This window comes from Miscanthus floridulus, chromosome 8 (assembly GCF_019320115.1).
Source record: "Miscanthus floridulus cultivar M001 chromosome 8, ASM1932011v1, whole genome shotgun sequence".
NCBI classification, from domain to species: domain Eukaryota; kingdom Viridiplantae; phylum Streptophyta; class Magnoliopsida; order Poales; family Poaceae; genus Miscanthus; species Miscanthus floridulus.
This window is the reverse complement of record NC_089587.1, coordinates 14,111,966-14,127,802: the sequence shown is the minus strand read 5'-3', so window position 1 is coordinate 14,127,802 and position 15,837 is coordinate 14,111,966. Positions and strand designations below refer to the sequence as shown.

At 39.6% G+C, this 15,837-nt stretch overlaps 1 protein-coding gene across 13 annotated transcripts; it reads right to left on the bottom strand.

The window, feature by feature from the left end:
* Window positions 1-1,699: 1,699 nt before the first annotated feature.
* On the bottom strand, window positions 1,700-8,510 carry LOC136475793 (uncharacterized). Of its 13 annotated transcripts, none has more exons than XM_066473396.1 (9): window positions 8,069-8,510; window positions 6,152-6,289; window positions 5,286-5,346; window positions 4,989-5,118; window positions 4,817-4,873; window positions 4,283-4,375; window positions 3,685-3,763; window positions 2,683-2,724; window positions 1,701-2,014 (listed from the first exon to the last, which is right to left on the bottom strand). In XM_066473396.1, the coding sequence occupies exons 4-9, from the start codon at window positions 5,112-5,114 to the stop codon at window positions 2,010-2,012; spliced, it is 402 nt and encodes a 133-aa protein (XP_066329493.1). In that variant the 5' UTR covers window positions 5,115-5,118; window positions 5,286-5,346; window positions 6,152-6,289; window positions 8,069-8,510; the 3' UTR covers window positions 1,701-2,009. The 13 variants fall into 13 exon arrangements, 12 of the variants coding, with proteins under 12 accessions (XP_066329496.1, XP_066329493.1, XP_066329497.1 ...); XR_010763286.1 differs by having other exon boundaries at window positions 1,707-2,014; window positions 2,683-2,845; XM_066473399.1 differs by lacking the exon at window positions 2,683-2,724 and having other exon boundaries at window positions 1,700-2,014; window positions 3,685-3,758; window positions 4,279-4,375.
* Window positions 8,511-15,837: the final 7,327 nt, after the last annotated feature.

Below are 15,837 nucleotides of genomic sequence, written 5' to 3'. Positions count from 1 at the left end.
TTGTCTTTTGCTGTTGTCTTCTGTCCAAGTTTTTTTGTGGTTGTCCCCTGACAACGCCCAACAGATACCCATAGTTACAAACGAAGTAAAAGCAGGGTTGTTCTTTTCCCTCTACCTCAAATAGTGTTTAACATGAAATACCTGGTCAATCATGGGCATAAGGCCAATTGCTCTTCCTCGGAGAGGACCGAACCAGGAATAACATGCCTCTTGCATGAGATAAATCATCACAAGGTCATGACACTCCTCGTATGATATCACAAAATTCGTTCACAAATAACTACAATTGACTCAACTATAGAGCTGCTAGTCAGTCTGACTGTCTGAGAATGTGTCTACAAGAGAACTAATGTTAGCTATCCTTGAACAGAAACAAGGACCTTATAATCCAAAGAGTGAATACTCTACATTCTTCAGCAAATGCCCCCACAAGACAAAGACAAGTGGAAGAAGGAAGACTAACCTGCATCAGAACCAACACTTCCATTGAGTCATTGTCTTCACAAAGAGTCCTCGGAATGAAATCATAATTGTGAGGGTATACAACTGATGAGTATAGGACTCGATCAACCTACCAAATTATAGCACATGTCAGAAAGAAAGAAAAATAAATTAAACTATTACATTTCATCAGTGCAGGACTCAATCATCCTGTACTAGCAAATTTCTAAAATGTGTCGGGACAAATCACAACTAATAATTTTTTTCTATAGGAAGATAAATATCTAGAAATCTAGCAGATCTATGACAATGCACTAAAGATAAATGTCTGAAATCTCTAACAGCCTCCTACCAAGAATTAGTTAAATTATTATTGAGGGATGTAGCCTGAAATCTCTGAAACATGGTAGTAAACTATATGTAAAGCGCAGGTTAGCTTTGCATACGGCTACAGAACTTAAACAACACAGCAACAACAATACTGAAGGACACTTCTGCCTCTGCTATCAACTTTGAAGAGCTAAATACTGAGCATTGTCCGTGCAAGTACAGCTTTAGTAATGAAAGGGAGAAATGATTTGCCTCTGGCTATTAGAAAAGTACTAGTATTATTACTAATTTAATTATGGTGTGGGCTAGCATAAATCATAATAAACAAAGAAAAAGTTGTGGCCCAGTAAAACATTACACAATTGTAAAAAATGTGAGAAACAGACAAACTATAATTCCCAAACCGCTCAGTTCAACTATACCATGTACAACCCACTACACAAAACTCAGATCAAAAAAGTTGGAAGGATTCTCGTGGAAGAATGATTTCCTTACTAATAGTCAACCCCTGAAAGTAAAAAGGGACATATTGCATATCCTCAACACTAAAATTGCAGTGCTCAATAATTGCAATTTACAGCATTGCTGGTTGCAATTATTAAGTAACTGAATGTTTTATTTGTTTTTTCGTGAATAGAACAGATTAATAGGAACAGAGCACTGCGACTATTATGGACAAGAACAATAAACGCCACTAATCCATTAGTGGATAGGCCTGAGGAGATACTATATGTTCAGAGCATCTATAGCAGTCTATTCACATGCCCGGGAGCATGCAGCAGCAGCAGAGCGCGGTCAAGCTGCAAATCGGACGCACTGACAGAGAAGATTTTAGGATTTTGAGTAAATCAACACAAACAAAAAACAAAAAACATGTTAACATATTTCAAGATGTGTTAGCACAAATCACAAGAGACAATTTTTTTCTATGAAAGAACAAGGACAAATGGTGTGTGTTGGCACAAATCACAATTAACAAAGTTCAAGATGTGTTAGCACAAATCAAAAGAGACAATTTTTTTCTATGAAAGGACAAGGGCAAATAAGAGGTGTGTGTTGGCACAAATCATAATTAACAAAGTTTAAGATGTGTTAGCACAAAACATAAGAGCACAAATCATAATTAACAAAGTTTATGAAATCAACCAGTCCACTTGTCCTGCTGCAAGTATTCAATTGTCTTGTTAAAATCAACTCGACCCACCATCTCAGCTAGACCAATAAACTATCCGCTGGTGTTAACCTAAAAAAATCAAGGAAGACAAATAGATACCTTTTGCTTACTGTCAGTTTTCTAAAGCAAATAGGGTTCACAGGAAAGATGCAGTGTGGTCCTGAGAACCTAGTGAGGCAGTGAAACCAAAGCTACATTCATCATCAGCACCTACTGCTACTGGGAAATGAAGCAGACATGCACAACACTGGTAAAGCCAGCAAGGATGACTTGTTTATCAGTATTAACAAAGATAGATGACAAACTAGGACACAACCACAAAATCATGACAAATATAAAATGCAATTTAGTAACAAATATACTAGCTCTAGCACAAATCACAAGTAACAATTTAGTAACAACGAGGCTAACGGTTCAACAACAGCATATTGCATATGCTTAGAACTAAAATTGCAGTGCCTGATACTTGCAATCTACATTATAGCAAACTGCAATTATGTAACTGAATTTTAAATTGTTTGGTTTACTGAATCTTTAAGTTGTCTTGATCTAAAATAGTTCTTTGGTATCACTAAAGTACAACTGGCATAAGACATAAGTGCTCCTGTAGCAGTATCATTGACAGAAAACCACCTAATAAAATCAGGCAACTATGCACAAAGACAACTCTGAACTATAATCAGGCATTTTTCTCTTATGACTTGTTTAGAATGTAGAAGCAGCCTTCAAAAAAATACTTGGTAACTCCTTCAGTTGAAGCATGAGCTCTGTGTGCCGTGCTGAAAAATACATCATTGACAAAAAAGGATCAGCAACAGATGCTAGCTTCTTAGCAAAACTCAGTGTCGTTCTTCTCTTCCTTCTTGTATAATCTAACATTCTCTAGGAGCAGAACTCCACCTATTGGCAAAGCAGAAGCAAAACTTCTCAACTTCCTCACAAATGCAATCATTGGCCATCACAAATGCAAGAATACAACTGAAAAATTTAACTGCAAAAGATGCTCTAAAACAAGTCAACTAGACAAGGAGGCAAACAAACCTCGATTGACAAAGCCAATGATATTGGCACAAATCAGAATTATCAAAGTTCATGAAGTGTTAGCATAGATCATAAGAGACAATTTTTTTCTATGAAAGGACAAGGACAAAAACTTTGTGTATGTTGGCACAAATCACAAAAAACAGATTTCAATATGTTTTAGCACAGAACACAAGAGACAATTGCCGTGCAAGTGCAGCTTCAGTAATGAAAGGGAGAAATGATTTGCCTCTGGCTATTAGAAAAGTACTAGTATTATTACTAATTTAACTATGGTGTGGGCTAGCACAAATCACAATAAACAAAGAAAAAGCTGTGGCCCAGTAAGACATTACACAATTGTAGAAAATGTGGGAAACAGACAAACTATGAATCCCAAACCGCTCAGTTCAACTATACCATGTACAACCCACTACACAAAACCCAGATCAAAAAAGTTGAAAGGATTCTCGTGGAAGAATGATTTCCTTACTAATAGTCAACCCCTAAAAGTAAAAAGGGACATATTGCATATCCTCAACACTAAAATTGCAGTGCTCAATAATTGCAATTTACAAGCATTGCTGGTTGCAATTATTAAGTAACTGAATGTTTTATTTGTTTTTTCGTGAATAGAATAGATTAATAGGAACAGAGCACTGCGACTATTATGGACAAGAACAGAGTAATGAAAGGGAGGCAATAAAGTTATATCTTACCAGCACCACTTTTACCACCCAGCAAGCATCTTTGCAGGGAAACAGAGAGCTCAGCAGACAATTCTTCAGAACCTCTACCCTAGAAAACTCCAAATAAAGGAAATAAGATGTATACAAAAAGTAAAACAATAGGATTTTCAATTTTCATATAGAATGAAATCTGAAAAGGAACAAAATAAAGTTTTCCTTTCTATATATATTCCTCTCTAGCAGCATCGTTTTACCAGGCAATCGGTAACCAATGTACAAAGGGAACATATATGCAGAAGCACCTGTAAATAATAAAGGCCACTAGTAATAAAATATAGAATAACTATTATCAGAAAAACAATATGCTTCTTCAAATGCATCCCAGTGACTTCTTTATTTTTCATAGTCAACAAGCTTTTTGCTTCTTCGTATTCAACGTCACATCATTAGCATTCAAACATAAAATTTCAGCAAAGTCTATATGCATAGTTCCATAGAAGATCTAAAAGAGTTTGAATAAAGTCCAGGGTCCAGACCACAATGCCAAACATTGGGTATATGATGAACACAAGTAATGTATCAGACTGTTGGTTATTTTCATTTGATCCAGTCACAGCAAATCACCAACCTCAAACATAGGCTCAGCGGTTGGACTACAGTCAACAAAAATGGAAACTTTTCCTTTGTCAGGGTGAAGAATGCTTGGTTTTCCAAGTTCAGCCTGCAGATGCCAACCCATCAGAATCAAAGAAAGTCAGATAAAATGACACGGTGGAGGAGGTACAGCACACTATTTGTAACGGCTTTATTTTATCGAGTTTATCTAAGTAGTAACAATATCAACAGACATATAGACACCAACTTGTTGACTCTCTAGCGTGATGTTTATTGTCACTCAAAACGGCCCAAACAAAACTAGCATTGTGATTTTAGAGTTCACAGCTTAACATAACAAAATCGAATTAAAGCATTAGCTTTGCAACATAGGTGCCTAATGCTTAATAACAATCAATAACTGACAGCCTCACTGTCTTGGGAACATCAGAGTTGCTTGGAAGCTAAGTCGACAATAGAAGATGGCGTACAGAGGATTGAACGAGACATGGAAAAACATTCGCCTTGCCATATTTGCAGCAAAATGCTAGTGAGGACAGACTCTTACCTTGATGCTAGCAATTATTTCAGTGGCCCCCAATCTAACACGCGCTGAGCCATTCGCCTGTAACAACCACCAATCTGAAGTAACATAAAACCGCAGGCGCAGGGGCATTCCAGAAAAGAAGGAAAAGTGAAAGGCATGTGGATGCCTGCCCCAAACAAGTTGTGAAACCTACCTGTGGAATGACTCCAGTTTGGACGGAGAGGGCCCGGAACTGCAGTCGCTTACGTCCATCAGTGCGAAGGTCCTGCGCAATGCCGCCACGGATGAAGTGCTTCTCCCCTTCAGAGAGACCCACCATCGTCCTGGACACAGCGGGATAGAAACGAACACAACCGGTGTCAGAGGCATTTCGTCGAACACCTAGACTGCTACGCAGTTAGGCCTCGTAACTGGATCACATCCCAATACCAATAGCCAAATAGCTTAACAAGTTAGGTCTCGAGAACTCGTGAGAAGAGGAGCAGCATACGTAGTGGATGCTCGTCGCCGGCGAAGGGACTGTCAAACGGGGCACCTGACACTGACCTGGCCTGCCCACAAGAGACGAGAGAGGGCAGGGGTGAAAGGCTGAAAGCAGAGGACCTATTTTTGTTGGGAAGTTTTGGCCACCCTACCGAAAAGAAATAGTCATGGCCCAATTGCCATCCTTCTAAAATTAAGTTCACAGAATTGCAAACCGGTGCCCTAAATTTCTTCTAAATTTGCCACTGTATACTACTTTAAATAAGTGCCAAGTCACCACTTTGCCCATTGTATTCACAGCTTCTTTTTCTTTTAAAAAGAAAAAAAACTTCATATTGAGCTGAAATCGTAAGATTAATTAATGGTATGCGTCACAGCTTCTTTTCAAAAGACGAAATGCATCGCTTAATCAGGTATTCATCATTTGTTAATCACGTATCCATCAGTTGCTAAAAAGACTGCTCTACTGAATACTTTCACAGTAGCATCTTTATTAACCGAACAGAACAAGCTAAAAATTCAGTCATCAAAAGAGATCTGGCACAACTTGAACAACACAAAAACAGATTATGCAAATAAAATTCAATATTCTGGTACTTTATTGAAGGATATGCTCCTTTTTAGAATAAGAAACATATTTTTAGCAAAGCTACTTCATCTAAGCAATGAAAGAAAAACTGAACAGAATCGCATATGAGATTTCAGCAATGCTACTTCATCTAAGCAAAACTTTCTTTAGAAAGAAAAGTGAGCACGAACATATTTTTAGAACCAAAATTGCTCAGATTTCTACATAGGAGTACTTGCCAAATATAAATTCACAAAAGTGCATGCACATGGCTAGATCTATTCCGTGAGGACAAATAGACTTACCAGCTATTCAAAATGTCTGTGATTTAAGGGTGGACTGCAAGGAGATGGCAACTCAACTTGGACAAATCTGAGATCGACTGTTGGGCCTCATGCAAATATAGGTAATAGGTCAGGACAATGCTTCCCCTTTTCCACCTTCTGTACAAGTAGCAGCCTGAATGAGAGGGAGAACTAACCAAATAGTACTTCATTGAGGCTGGTGGCAATTGAACTGAGATAGTTGCATCAGATAAGATCGAGCGAACGTAATTTTTGTACCATACAGCAAGAACCAAGTGGCAAAAGGTGATGATTAACATTAAGGACAACCACTGAGCACTATCACAGTAAGCAATGAAAGAAAACAATTATATTAAGACACAACAGGTAGCAATAACAACTATATCAAGTGAAACAAAAAGATTAAGACGGCAGTAAAATTATTTACAAAAAGATTAAGACTGCAGTAAAAGAACAACCAATTGGACACAACTATACAAAGAAATCGCTAATGCTTGTAACAGAACTAGATCTAACATGAAAAATACCAACATATAAATGGAGAAAGATTTCAAATAATACCTAAAGCTAGGAAGCCAATATTTTAGAACATGGAAAAAAATTAAAAATAACAAGCAAAAACATGATAAAAATTCAAAGAAAAAGTAACAAACTACAAATATCAAATTTTTTCTATGAATTGCAAAAATCATAAACTATCTCAGGCCATTTGGTGAACCAAACAGATAAAAAAAAACAAGTAAAAAACTACAAAAATCAAAAAAATTCCATGGAATGCAAAAAATGAAAACTATCTGCAGCCATTTGATGAACAACCATAAAAAATATCGATAATAGTCAAACATCTTCAAAAAAAACTTATATATAGGAGCCTAATGATCAGCCAAACAATCATAAAAAACATCTTTAGAAAAGAAAAAAATATTTTTATTGGAGCCTAATGATCAGCCAAGCAATCATAAAAAAAAGATAGTTCATTAAAAATATTTGCCATGGCTATCTAACTTTTTAGATAAATAACTAGTTACATCAATGATACCTATAAATTACACCTGATCAACAACAGTAAGTGCAATTGAACTCTACTGTAACTACAAAATTAATTAGTAGTAACAAGATACTAAAAACTAAGTTATCTAGAACCAGAAAACCAATATTTAGAGCTAGAGCAGTAGCACAGATTATGGAATATAACAAAAAACAAGGAAGAAAAACCAATGACACAGAAAGACCATCAGCAACCCCCTCCCCCATCTCAACCTCTGCCTGAACATCTCCACAACTCAAATATCAACACAGGAAGAAGAAAAACAGTGACAACATAGTATCATATCAATATCAACCATAAGACCAAAATCTAACAAAAAAAAATGAAAACTCACCAATGATAAGAAATCAACACTAAAAAAGACAGCACCTCCAACTCCAACTACAAATACCAGAATAACAAAAAAAATGGAGAACACAACTAATTAACAAACAATAAGTATAGTTGAAGTCTACTATTAGTTACATCAATAATACCTAGCAAATACACCACATCTAACTGTATCAGTAAAGTTCAACTCTAATGTAACAACAAAATTAATTCATAGCAACAAGAGAGAATTTGTAAGGGCATTATGATGACAGGGAAGAACATCTTACTGATCTAAGTTCATAAATACAGAAATAAGTAGAAAGCAAAAAAAACTAGGAAATCTGAGGGCATTGCATCAACAAAAAACAAGAACTCAATGAAAATAGTCCCCAAAAAAACAAATCAACACTAGAAATGAATCCGCATCATCCTGCTCAGAGCATTGCATGAAGCAAAAAAGCAAAGTAAATATATAGAAAAGCAAAACCAGAAAGTTTCTATGGATTGCAGAAAAGAATACTTTGGGAAGGATAAACATTACACCATCAGGAACCCACCTCCATCTCATGCTCTATGCTACACTGGAAACATTCCACATCCACCTCCTCCACCACATCCAGCTCCAGCTCAAACATACCAAATAAAAAAATTCAGATAGCAGACAAACCTTCACTAGTGCAACCAAATTCAAACCTTCACTAGAGATTGCAGACAAACAATGTCTGATAAAAATGTTAATAGCAGAATGAAAGCACATAAAGAAAAAGAAATTGAAATTCCTAACTAAAACTACTATCTCATATTGCAAATTGCAAGCAAAGTGAAAGCTCATAACTGATAAAACAGTTGGAAGCTAACTGAAAGCACATAAATAGAAGCAAAATAAAATTCCTAAACTGAAATTACTCTGATATTGCAACTTGCCTCGAATTCAGATAAGCGATTAGTAAGGGAGTATAATGAGGTACCATTAAATAAATTACTTGTCTGTCACAAAAAAAATATTGCTTGTCATTACGACAAAGAGGAAGGTCACAGGACCCTTGGTGGCCATATACATATATTTTTAGCATCAAATGGCTCTGCCTACTGATCCCATAGAGCAACAATGGCATCTTTGCCTGCGTTATATGGAACAGAGACATGTAACAATGTCTGATAAACTAATGTGTACACAGGACGCGATGAGCAAGGATTGTCCAAGTACACAGATGTACCAATACAAAATATGTATACGAAGCGGCGGAATAAAGAAGAGCACCTCAGAACAATGCTGGAGAAGGCCGGCGACGAAGGCGAGGGCGGCCGCCGCTGATGCCGACGGCATCGCCGAGGAGGCTGGCGAAGGAGCCGAGGGCGGCCCCTGCTGATCCCGACTGGATCGGAACCACACTAGAGAAGTGCCGGCGGCGGAGGCGAGGGCGTCGGCGGAGGCGTATGAGGAAGTATATCTATCTATGCAAAGAGGGGAATGTTACATTACATACATATACCAGTGGCCACGGCTGCTGAGATCCCAACCAGGCTGTATGATGCCTGGTGGCCAAGTCGAAAGTGAGCAAGCCTCATAATCCGCCTCCTCCGCCTTGCCCTCTACCTAGGTCCTTGGATTCAAGCTAAACCTCGGCCATAGCCTCACAATCCGCCTCAACAAATCACATGAGCGGAGAGAACATCAGAACGACTAAAATCCAACCATAAGCACCAAATAAACAACAGATACTACAACATCTAATCATGAACTACAACGAAAACTCACCAACGAAGGCAGAATCAACAACGATGTGACCCTCCACCTAGACCTCGAACTCTGCCTCCACAAAATAAAAGAACAAACAGAACATCAAAATGGCAAAAATCCAACCAAAACCACATCCACACCGATGGGATCTACAACATCTAAAGAAGAAATGGAAGGAAAACAAACCAACGATGGCAAATCGATGATGGAGAGCCCCCTCCGCCTCTACCACCTCCATTTCTAGCAATGGCAGACGACGAGTGAGCAGCCGATTGGTGAGGGCGGGGAGACGCACAGAGACGAGGAGGGGTAGAGCGGCGAGGTCACCTCTCCTACCAGGAGAGCGTCGGAGGGAAGGGGCGGAGCGGCGAGGTGGGACAAGACAATGGAGAAATGGGGGAAATTAGACAGCGGCACCGACATCCGGACCCCACAAGACACAAAGCAACTAGCAGATCGGACGTTCCGTTCTTCATCCGATGGCCAGAAAATTCATGTGCCAACAAACCAAAAAACACACATGTGTTGTATAGCATTCCTGTAAAAAAGGCAGCCCAACTTGCGATGTTCGATGACCAATAGGCCAACAGCGCCCAGTGCCGGTGCCCAGTGGCCCTCACCCCTCCTTTCTTTATGAGATGATTCTATGGTAGGAGAGAGAATGGTGGATGGGAGCAGGTTCTATCCATCGCACCTGGTTCTTCGATGAACCAGCGACGCAATGTATCGACCCAGGTCGATAAAAGATAGGACCGGCATAGAACCGCACACTGCGGACGCTCTTAGGGTTGGGCTCTCCCGATCAGGGAGCAGAGACAAGGGCCCAATAGGCTGTTGGGCCTATTGGTGGAGATCAACTAACATTCTCCCCCTTGATCTCATTCCATCTTTCACTTTCATATCATTTACTTTTGTTCATTCCATTACAGATTAGCGCATAGAGCATGTCTCATCGTCACGGTCCATTGCCGATAGACTTAACAGCTACAACACACTACTCTGTTCTAAAATAGATACTTATCTTTGGGCCTTCTTTTGTCCAAGAATTTTATAGGCTTTCCCTTAAACCCATGCTAGCTACATGTTCTCTGAACACATTGGGTGGTAAGACTTTTATAAGTGGATCCGCGAGCATCTTTTCTGTACTTATATGCTCAAGACTTATGACTTGATCCCGGACTTTATCTTTCACAACATAATACTCTTTGTCAATGTGTTTGACAGCACCACTTGACTTATGTTGTGAGTATACTGTACTGCCTGATTATTATCGCAGTATCACTTAAGTGGTCTATAGATGTCGTCAACTACCTTCAAACCGGGTATGAACTTCTTTAGTCAGTTCACCTGCCTGTTGCCACATAACACGCTACAAACCGTCATACATTGTGGATGATGTAGTGATAGTTTGCTTTGAGCTTTTCTATGAAATAGCTCCCCTTTGAGAGATGATAGAAAATACACGTCTAGATATGTATTCACTCTCGCATAATCAGAATCTGAATATCCCACTATGTAGAATGAATCAGATCTTCTATATGTCATCATGAGGCCTTTTGTTCCTTACAAATAATGCAAGACTCTCTTTACTAATTTCAGTCTTCTATTCCAGAATTGCTCTGGAATCTGCCAAGTAAAACCCGGAAACAAATGCCAAGTTAGGGCGCGTACATACTTGAGCATGTTGCAAGCTTCCGATAGCTGAAGCATATGGAACCACTTTTACTTTATCGATTGAGCTCATATTGGTTCCTGGGGCATTGAAAATCCCCATATCTGTCGCCCTTGACTATAGGAGCAGGTGAGGGACTACATTTGTGCATACTGAATTTCTTCAAGATATTTTCTATGTATGCCTTTTGTGACAGTCCTAATATCCATTTTCTTCTATCTCGGTGAATCTCGATCCCTAGAACGAATAAGACTTCACCAAGATCTTTCATATCAAGTTTTGAGGACAAAACTTATTGTCTCCTGTAGTAGACTGACATCACTACCAGCAAGTAAGATATCATCCACATACAGGACAAGAAAGATAAACTTCCCATTCTTAAACTTTGTATAGAAATAATTGTCCTCTATATTCTCTTTAAAACTCAAAATTCTTTATTTGCTGATCAAACTTCAAGTACCACTGTCTTGAAGCTTGTTTTAATCCATAAATGGATCTCTTTAGGTGGCATCCCATTCGTTCTTTTCCTTCCATGACAAAACCTTTCGGTTGTGCCATGTAAACATTTTCCTCCAAGTCCTCATTGAGAAATGTTGTCTTTGTATCCATCTGATGTAATTCTAAATCATAATATGCCACTAATGCCATTATGATTCTGAAGGAATCTTTATATGAGACTGGAGAAAAAGATCTCATTGTAATCAATCCATTCTCTTTGCATAAAGCCTTTTGCCACAAGTCGGGCTTTATATCTCTCTATATTTCCTTGAGAGTCAAGTTTTGTCTTGTAGACCCATTTACAGCCTACTATTTTGGCTCATTTAGGAATTATTTCTAGATCCCAAACTTTATTGGCATTCATTGATTTCATTTCATCTTCCATGGCCTCAAGCCACTATGTGTTATGCCATTCTTTTAGGGTATGCCGACTGTAGTACTCCCCATGGTTAGACCTGACTATCTTAATATTTAATATCTTAAATTTATCTAATACATCTTTTCTTTCTTTGATTTGATAAATATAACCATAATGGGAGTAATCATCTGTGAATGTTATGAACAAATCATAACCATCCACACTCTTTATAGGAAACTGACCATAGATGCTTATGTGAATAATCTATAAAATTTATGTGCTTCGTTTGTCATCTTTCTTAATCTTCTTTACATACTTTCCTTTTATGCATTCCCTGCATTGTTCTTAATTTGAGAGCTATAATGGAGGAAGAATATCATTCTTAACTTATCTTTCTATTCTCCCCCTTGAAATATGGCCTAAACGACAGTGCCATAATTTCAATAACGCATCGTGAGCTCTCTTATGCCACTATTTCTAGAGTAACACTCTGTCACCAGCTGCTTTATCAACTGGGCAGCATATGTCTTTAAAGAGCCAGTGAACTGACTCTTTATTCTCTCGAGGTACTCAGTGACTATGTCACACTCTGAGATTGAGCCCATAATTATAGATTCAATCATGTTCTTTATCACAGCTAAAAACATTTCTTGTTGGTAGTGACCCACTTCCTATGCACAAAAGTCATAGTACTATCTTTTGGGATTCAAAATCCCTCTCTTTAGTTGCCCAAGTGTCATCATTCTCTTTTGTCTCCCTCATCGGTGCCACAAACTCATTGGAACACAGGTGAGGTGACTACCCAGTTCACCTTAGATAAGATGAAAACCAGGTCAAAACTTTTCTTAACATAAAATAACACCATTTGCATGTCTTGATTCCAACGTTGGTCAAAATCAAAACATACAATTATTCTTATACACTAATTCTACATCATCGTTGGAGCAGAAATAGAATTAATGCATAAATCTTTAACTTTCACAACTGTTCTTACACACTAATTCTACATCACCGTTGGGACAGAAATAGAATTAATGCATAAATCATTAACTTTTACAACTGTTCTTATACACTAATTCTACATCACCGTTGGGCAGAAATAGAATTAATGCATAAATCATTAAAATTAACATATGTTCTTATACACTAATTCTACATCACCATTGGGCAGAAGTAGAATTAATGCATGAATCATTAAAATTACGATATTGTTATTAACAACGTTGGTCAGAAAATAACAACATCATAATTCATGACAAATCTCTTTTTCTCCAATTAAATACCACTTTGGTTCAAAATAACTGGAGAATCAATAATTTCTTTAGCAGTAGAAAAACTCTCTTTTTCTTGAATTTTACCCATAGGGAAAATTGCTTTTCCTATTTTCTTTAATCCATTAATCATTTTCAGGAAATAAACATTTACTGGAAAAACTTTCTTTTTCTCCAGTTAAATATCATGTCCGATTCAAAAACACCTGGAGAATATACTTTTCTTTAGCAGTGGAAAAAACTTTCATTCAATTTCTTGAATTTTACCCACAGGGAAAATTACTTTTTTCTATTTTTCTTTTGAGCCATTTATTCATTTTCCAGGAAATAAAATCTTTACCGGAAAATGAAAAAACAAACTGATTCATTTTCTATACTGTTCCTTCGGCCCAAAACGGCAAGGCGGCCCACGGCCCACGCCCGCGTGCGCGCTACCCGCGCTCTCCCCCGCGCCCAGGTCGCAACCTGGGCCTGTGCCGGGAATTCGGCCTAGCGCTCTATCCCGCCTGGGCCAAAATTAGGTATGTATCTTCATCACCGTCAGATCTCATCCGACGGCTGCGCGGTGAGATCGGGCCGATCAAAAGGGCGACGGGCGCCCTCCCCCGAAAACCCTAATTCATTTGCGCCTCCCTCTTCTCTCTCTATGCTTTCTCTTTCGCCGTTCTCCTCTCCTCTCAGCGTATCCACAGCCAGACACCGAGAGCGAGAAATCAAAGTGGAGGAGCGAGGCAGCCATGGCGCCGTCGCCGGCCCCCTCGCCGGCGCGCGTGCTCCCCAACGGGTGAGCACACCGCCGTCGAGCGGCCTGGCCACGGCGCCCCTTTGGCCGAAGCCCGGCGAGCAGCGCCCCAGCTCGGTCTTCTTCTTTCGCGCCGGCGAAGGGTCATCCCGACGCACGATGAGGTAGATCCATCCCCATTTTTCCCCTTTCTTATCCGATTTGGGTCTTGTTCCTCTTTTCCGAACTGGTTAGGGTTTGGATCTTCCCCTTCAGATTTGAGTTGGATTTTCTTTCTTTTCTTTTCGCTTGTTCATCCAAAATGGGGATCTAGGGTTAGGGTTTCGTTTTCTTTTGATTTCTTTTTCTTTTCGGAGTTCATCTGAATCGGTTCCCTTCCCCTTCTTCCCCCTTCCCCTTCTTCTTTTGGGATTAACCCGATTTGGGATGGGGTTAAAATTAGGGTTAGGTCTTAGGGTTCGGCCAAATCCGAACCCACTCTTCTTTTTCTTTCTACTGTTTCTCTTCCCGTTGAAGGCTTTTACGGGTTTAGGGTTTGGCTTGAAGTGCCAGAGAACCCTTCCTTCTTTTCCCAGTTAGGGTTAGGGTTAGGGTTAGGGAACCTCTTCTTCGTTCAGATCCGAAAGGAAGTGTTCGGTTCTTTTCTCTTCTTCTTCCCTGAGCTTTCTGCGTGGGTTAGGGTTAGAGTTCTTGAGATCCTTTCCCCCTTTCTTTACTTCTTCTCTGATCCGAACACGGATCTGTTCTTTCTTGCCATGTCAGTGCGGACACTTTTCCCACGCGGTGGACGGTGGTGACCGAGGGTTCTAGTGACCTCCTGCCACCCCTGGTCCCTTTTTCGTTTCTTTTACCCGATTAGGGTTAGAGTCACACAGAGGCAACCCTAGCTCTGGTACCATTGTTAGGGTTGAATGTGTATACCTTTCTATGTGTAACCGTAGATCCGGGAAGGCTCCTCGCCTTTCTCTGTTGAGGCGCATCGGCAAACGTGGACTGCCGATGCCGCGGTGTAGTAGACTGTCGTAGTGGCGAGGAGGTGAAGTCCAGTGGCCCGGTGTAGACCTGCAGGGGCGATGGCGGTGCGGTGGGACATCCCGTCGCTGGCAGCACTTCTTTAGGATCGGATTAGGGTTTCTCTATGGGTGGGATGGCAGCTCCAGTGAACCTCATCCCCCGAGCCTTGATCCCCACCTTCCTTTTATGTGTGCTATGCGACAGGGGCCCACCAACCGTATTAGGGTTGGGCTCCCCCGATCAGGGAACAGAGACAAGGGCCCAATAGGCTGGTGGAGATCAACTAACACATGCATGCACGGACACGGTCGGGTATGGGGCCATGGGGCGTGCTAGCGTCCGCACAATCGGACGGTAAGCTCCGTCCGGCAGCTTTCCCACCCGCCCGCTAATTAATCGGCCAAGGAAGCAACGCACGCGGGAGCTGATTTGTGCGCGCGGGAGGCGTAGGAAGTGGGCCGGACAAGTAAAGCGCAGATTTTTTTTATCCATTGATTTGCGTGCGGGAAGTTACATGTACCAATATTTATAGCTTTCTATAAACTAAAAAAACTGTAACAGCTAAACGAAGTACCCAAATTAAATTCCAATTGCACCATTATATTTCTTATAATAAATGCTTCAAAATAAGACCCCACATGAATATATTTAAGTAAAATTTCATTAGTGAACATTTATTTTATAAAGATAGAATATTTTCTTTTATTATTGAACAAAGGTGATGTTGTAAGTATAAAAATAATAAGAAAAGAAAGGAAAAGAAAAGAAAGAAAGAAAAAAGAAATAAAAGAAACATAAAAATTGAAAATGAAAAGAATAACAAAAGGTTACATAAACAAAGCAAAAGTTTAAATAAAAATGAAGCACGAAAGGAAAAAAGAAAACGAGAAAAAAATTAAAATAAAAAGAAAGAAAGAAAGAAAAGAAAAAAAAGAAGAAAGCATACGTACCTACCTGGACTTAGTGGGAAATCCCGCGTAGAGGCTGCGCTCGCTCATGCATGTGCCGCGCGTGGGCCTCGTCGTGCAAT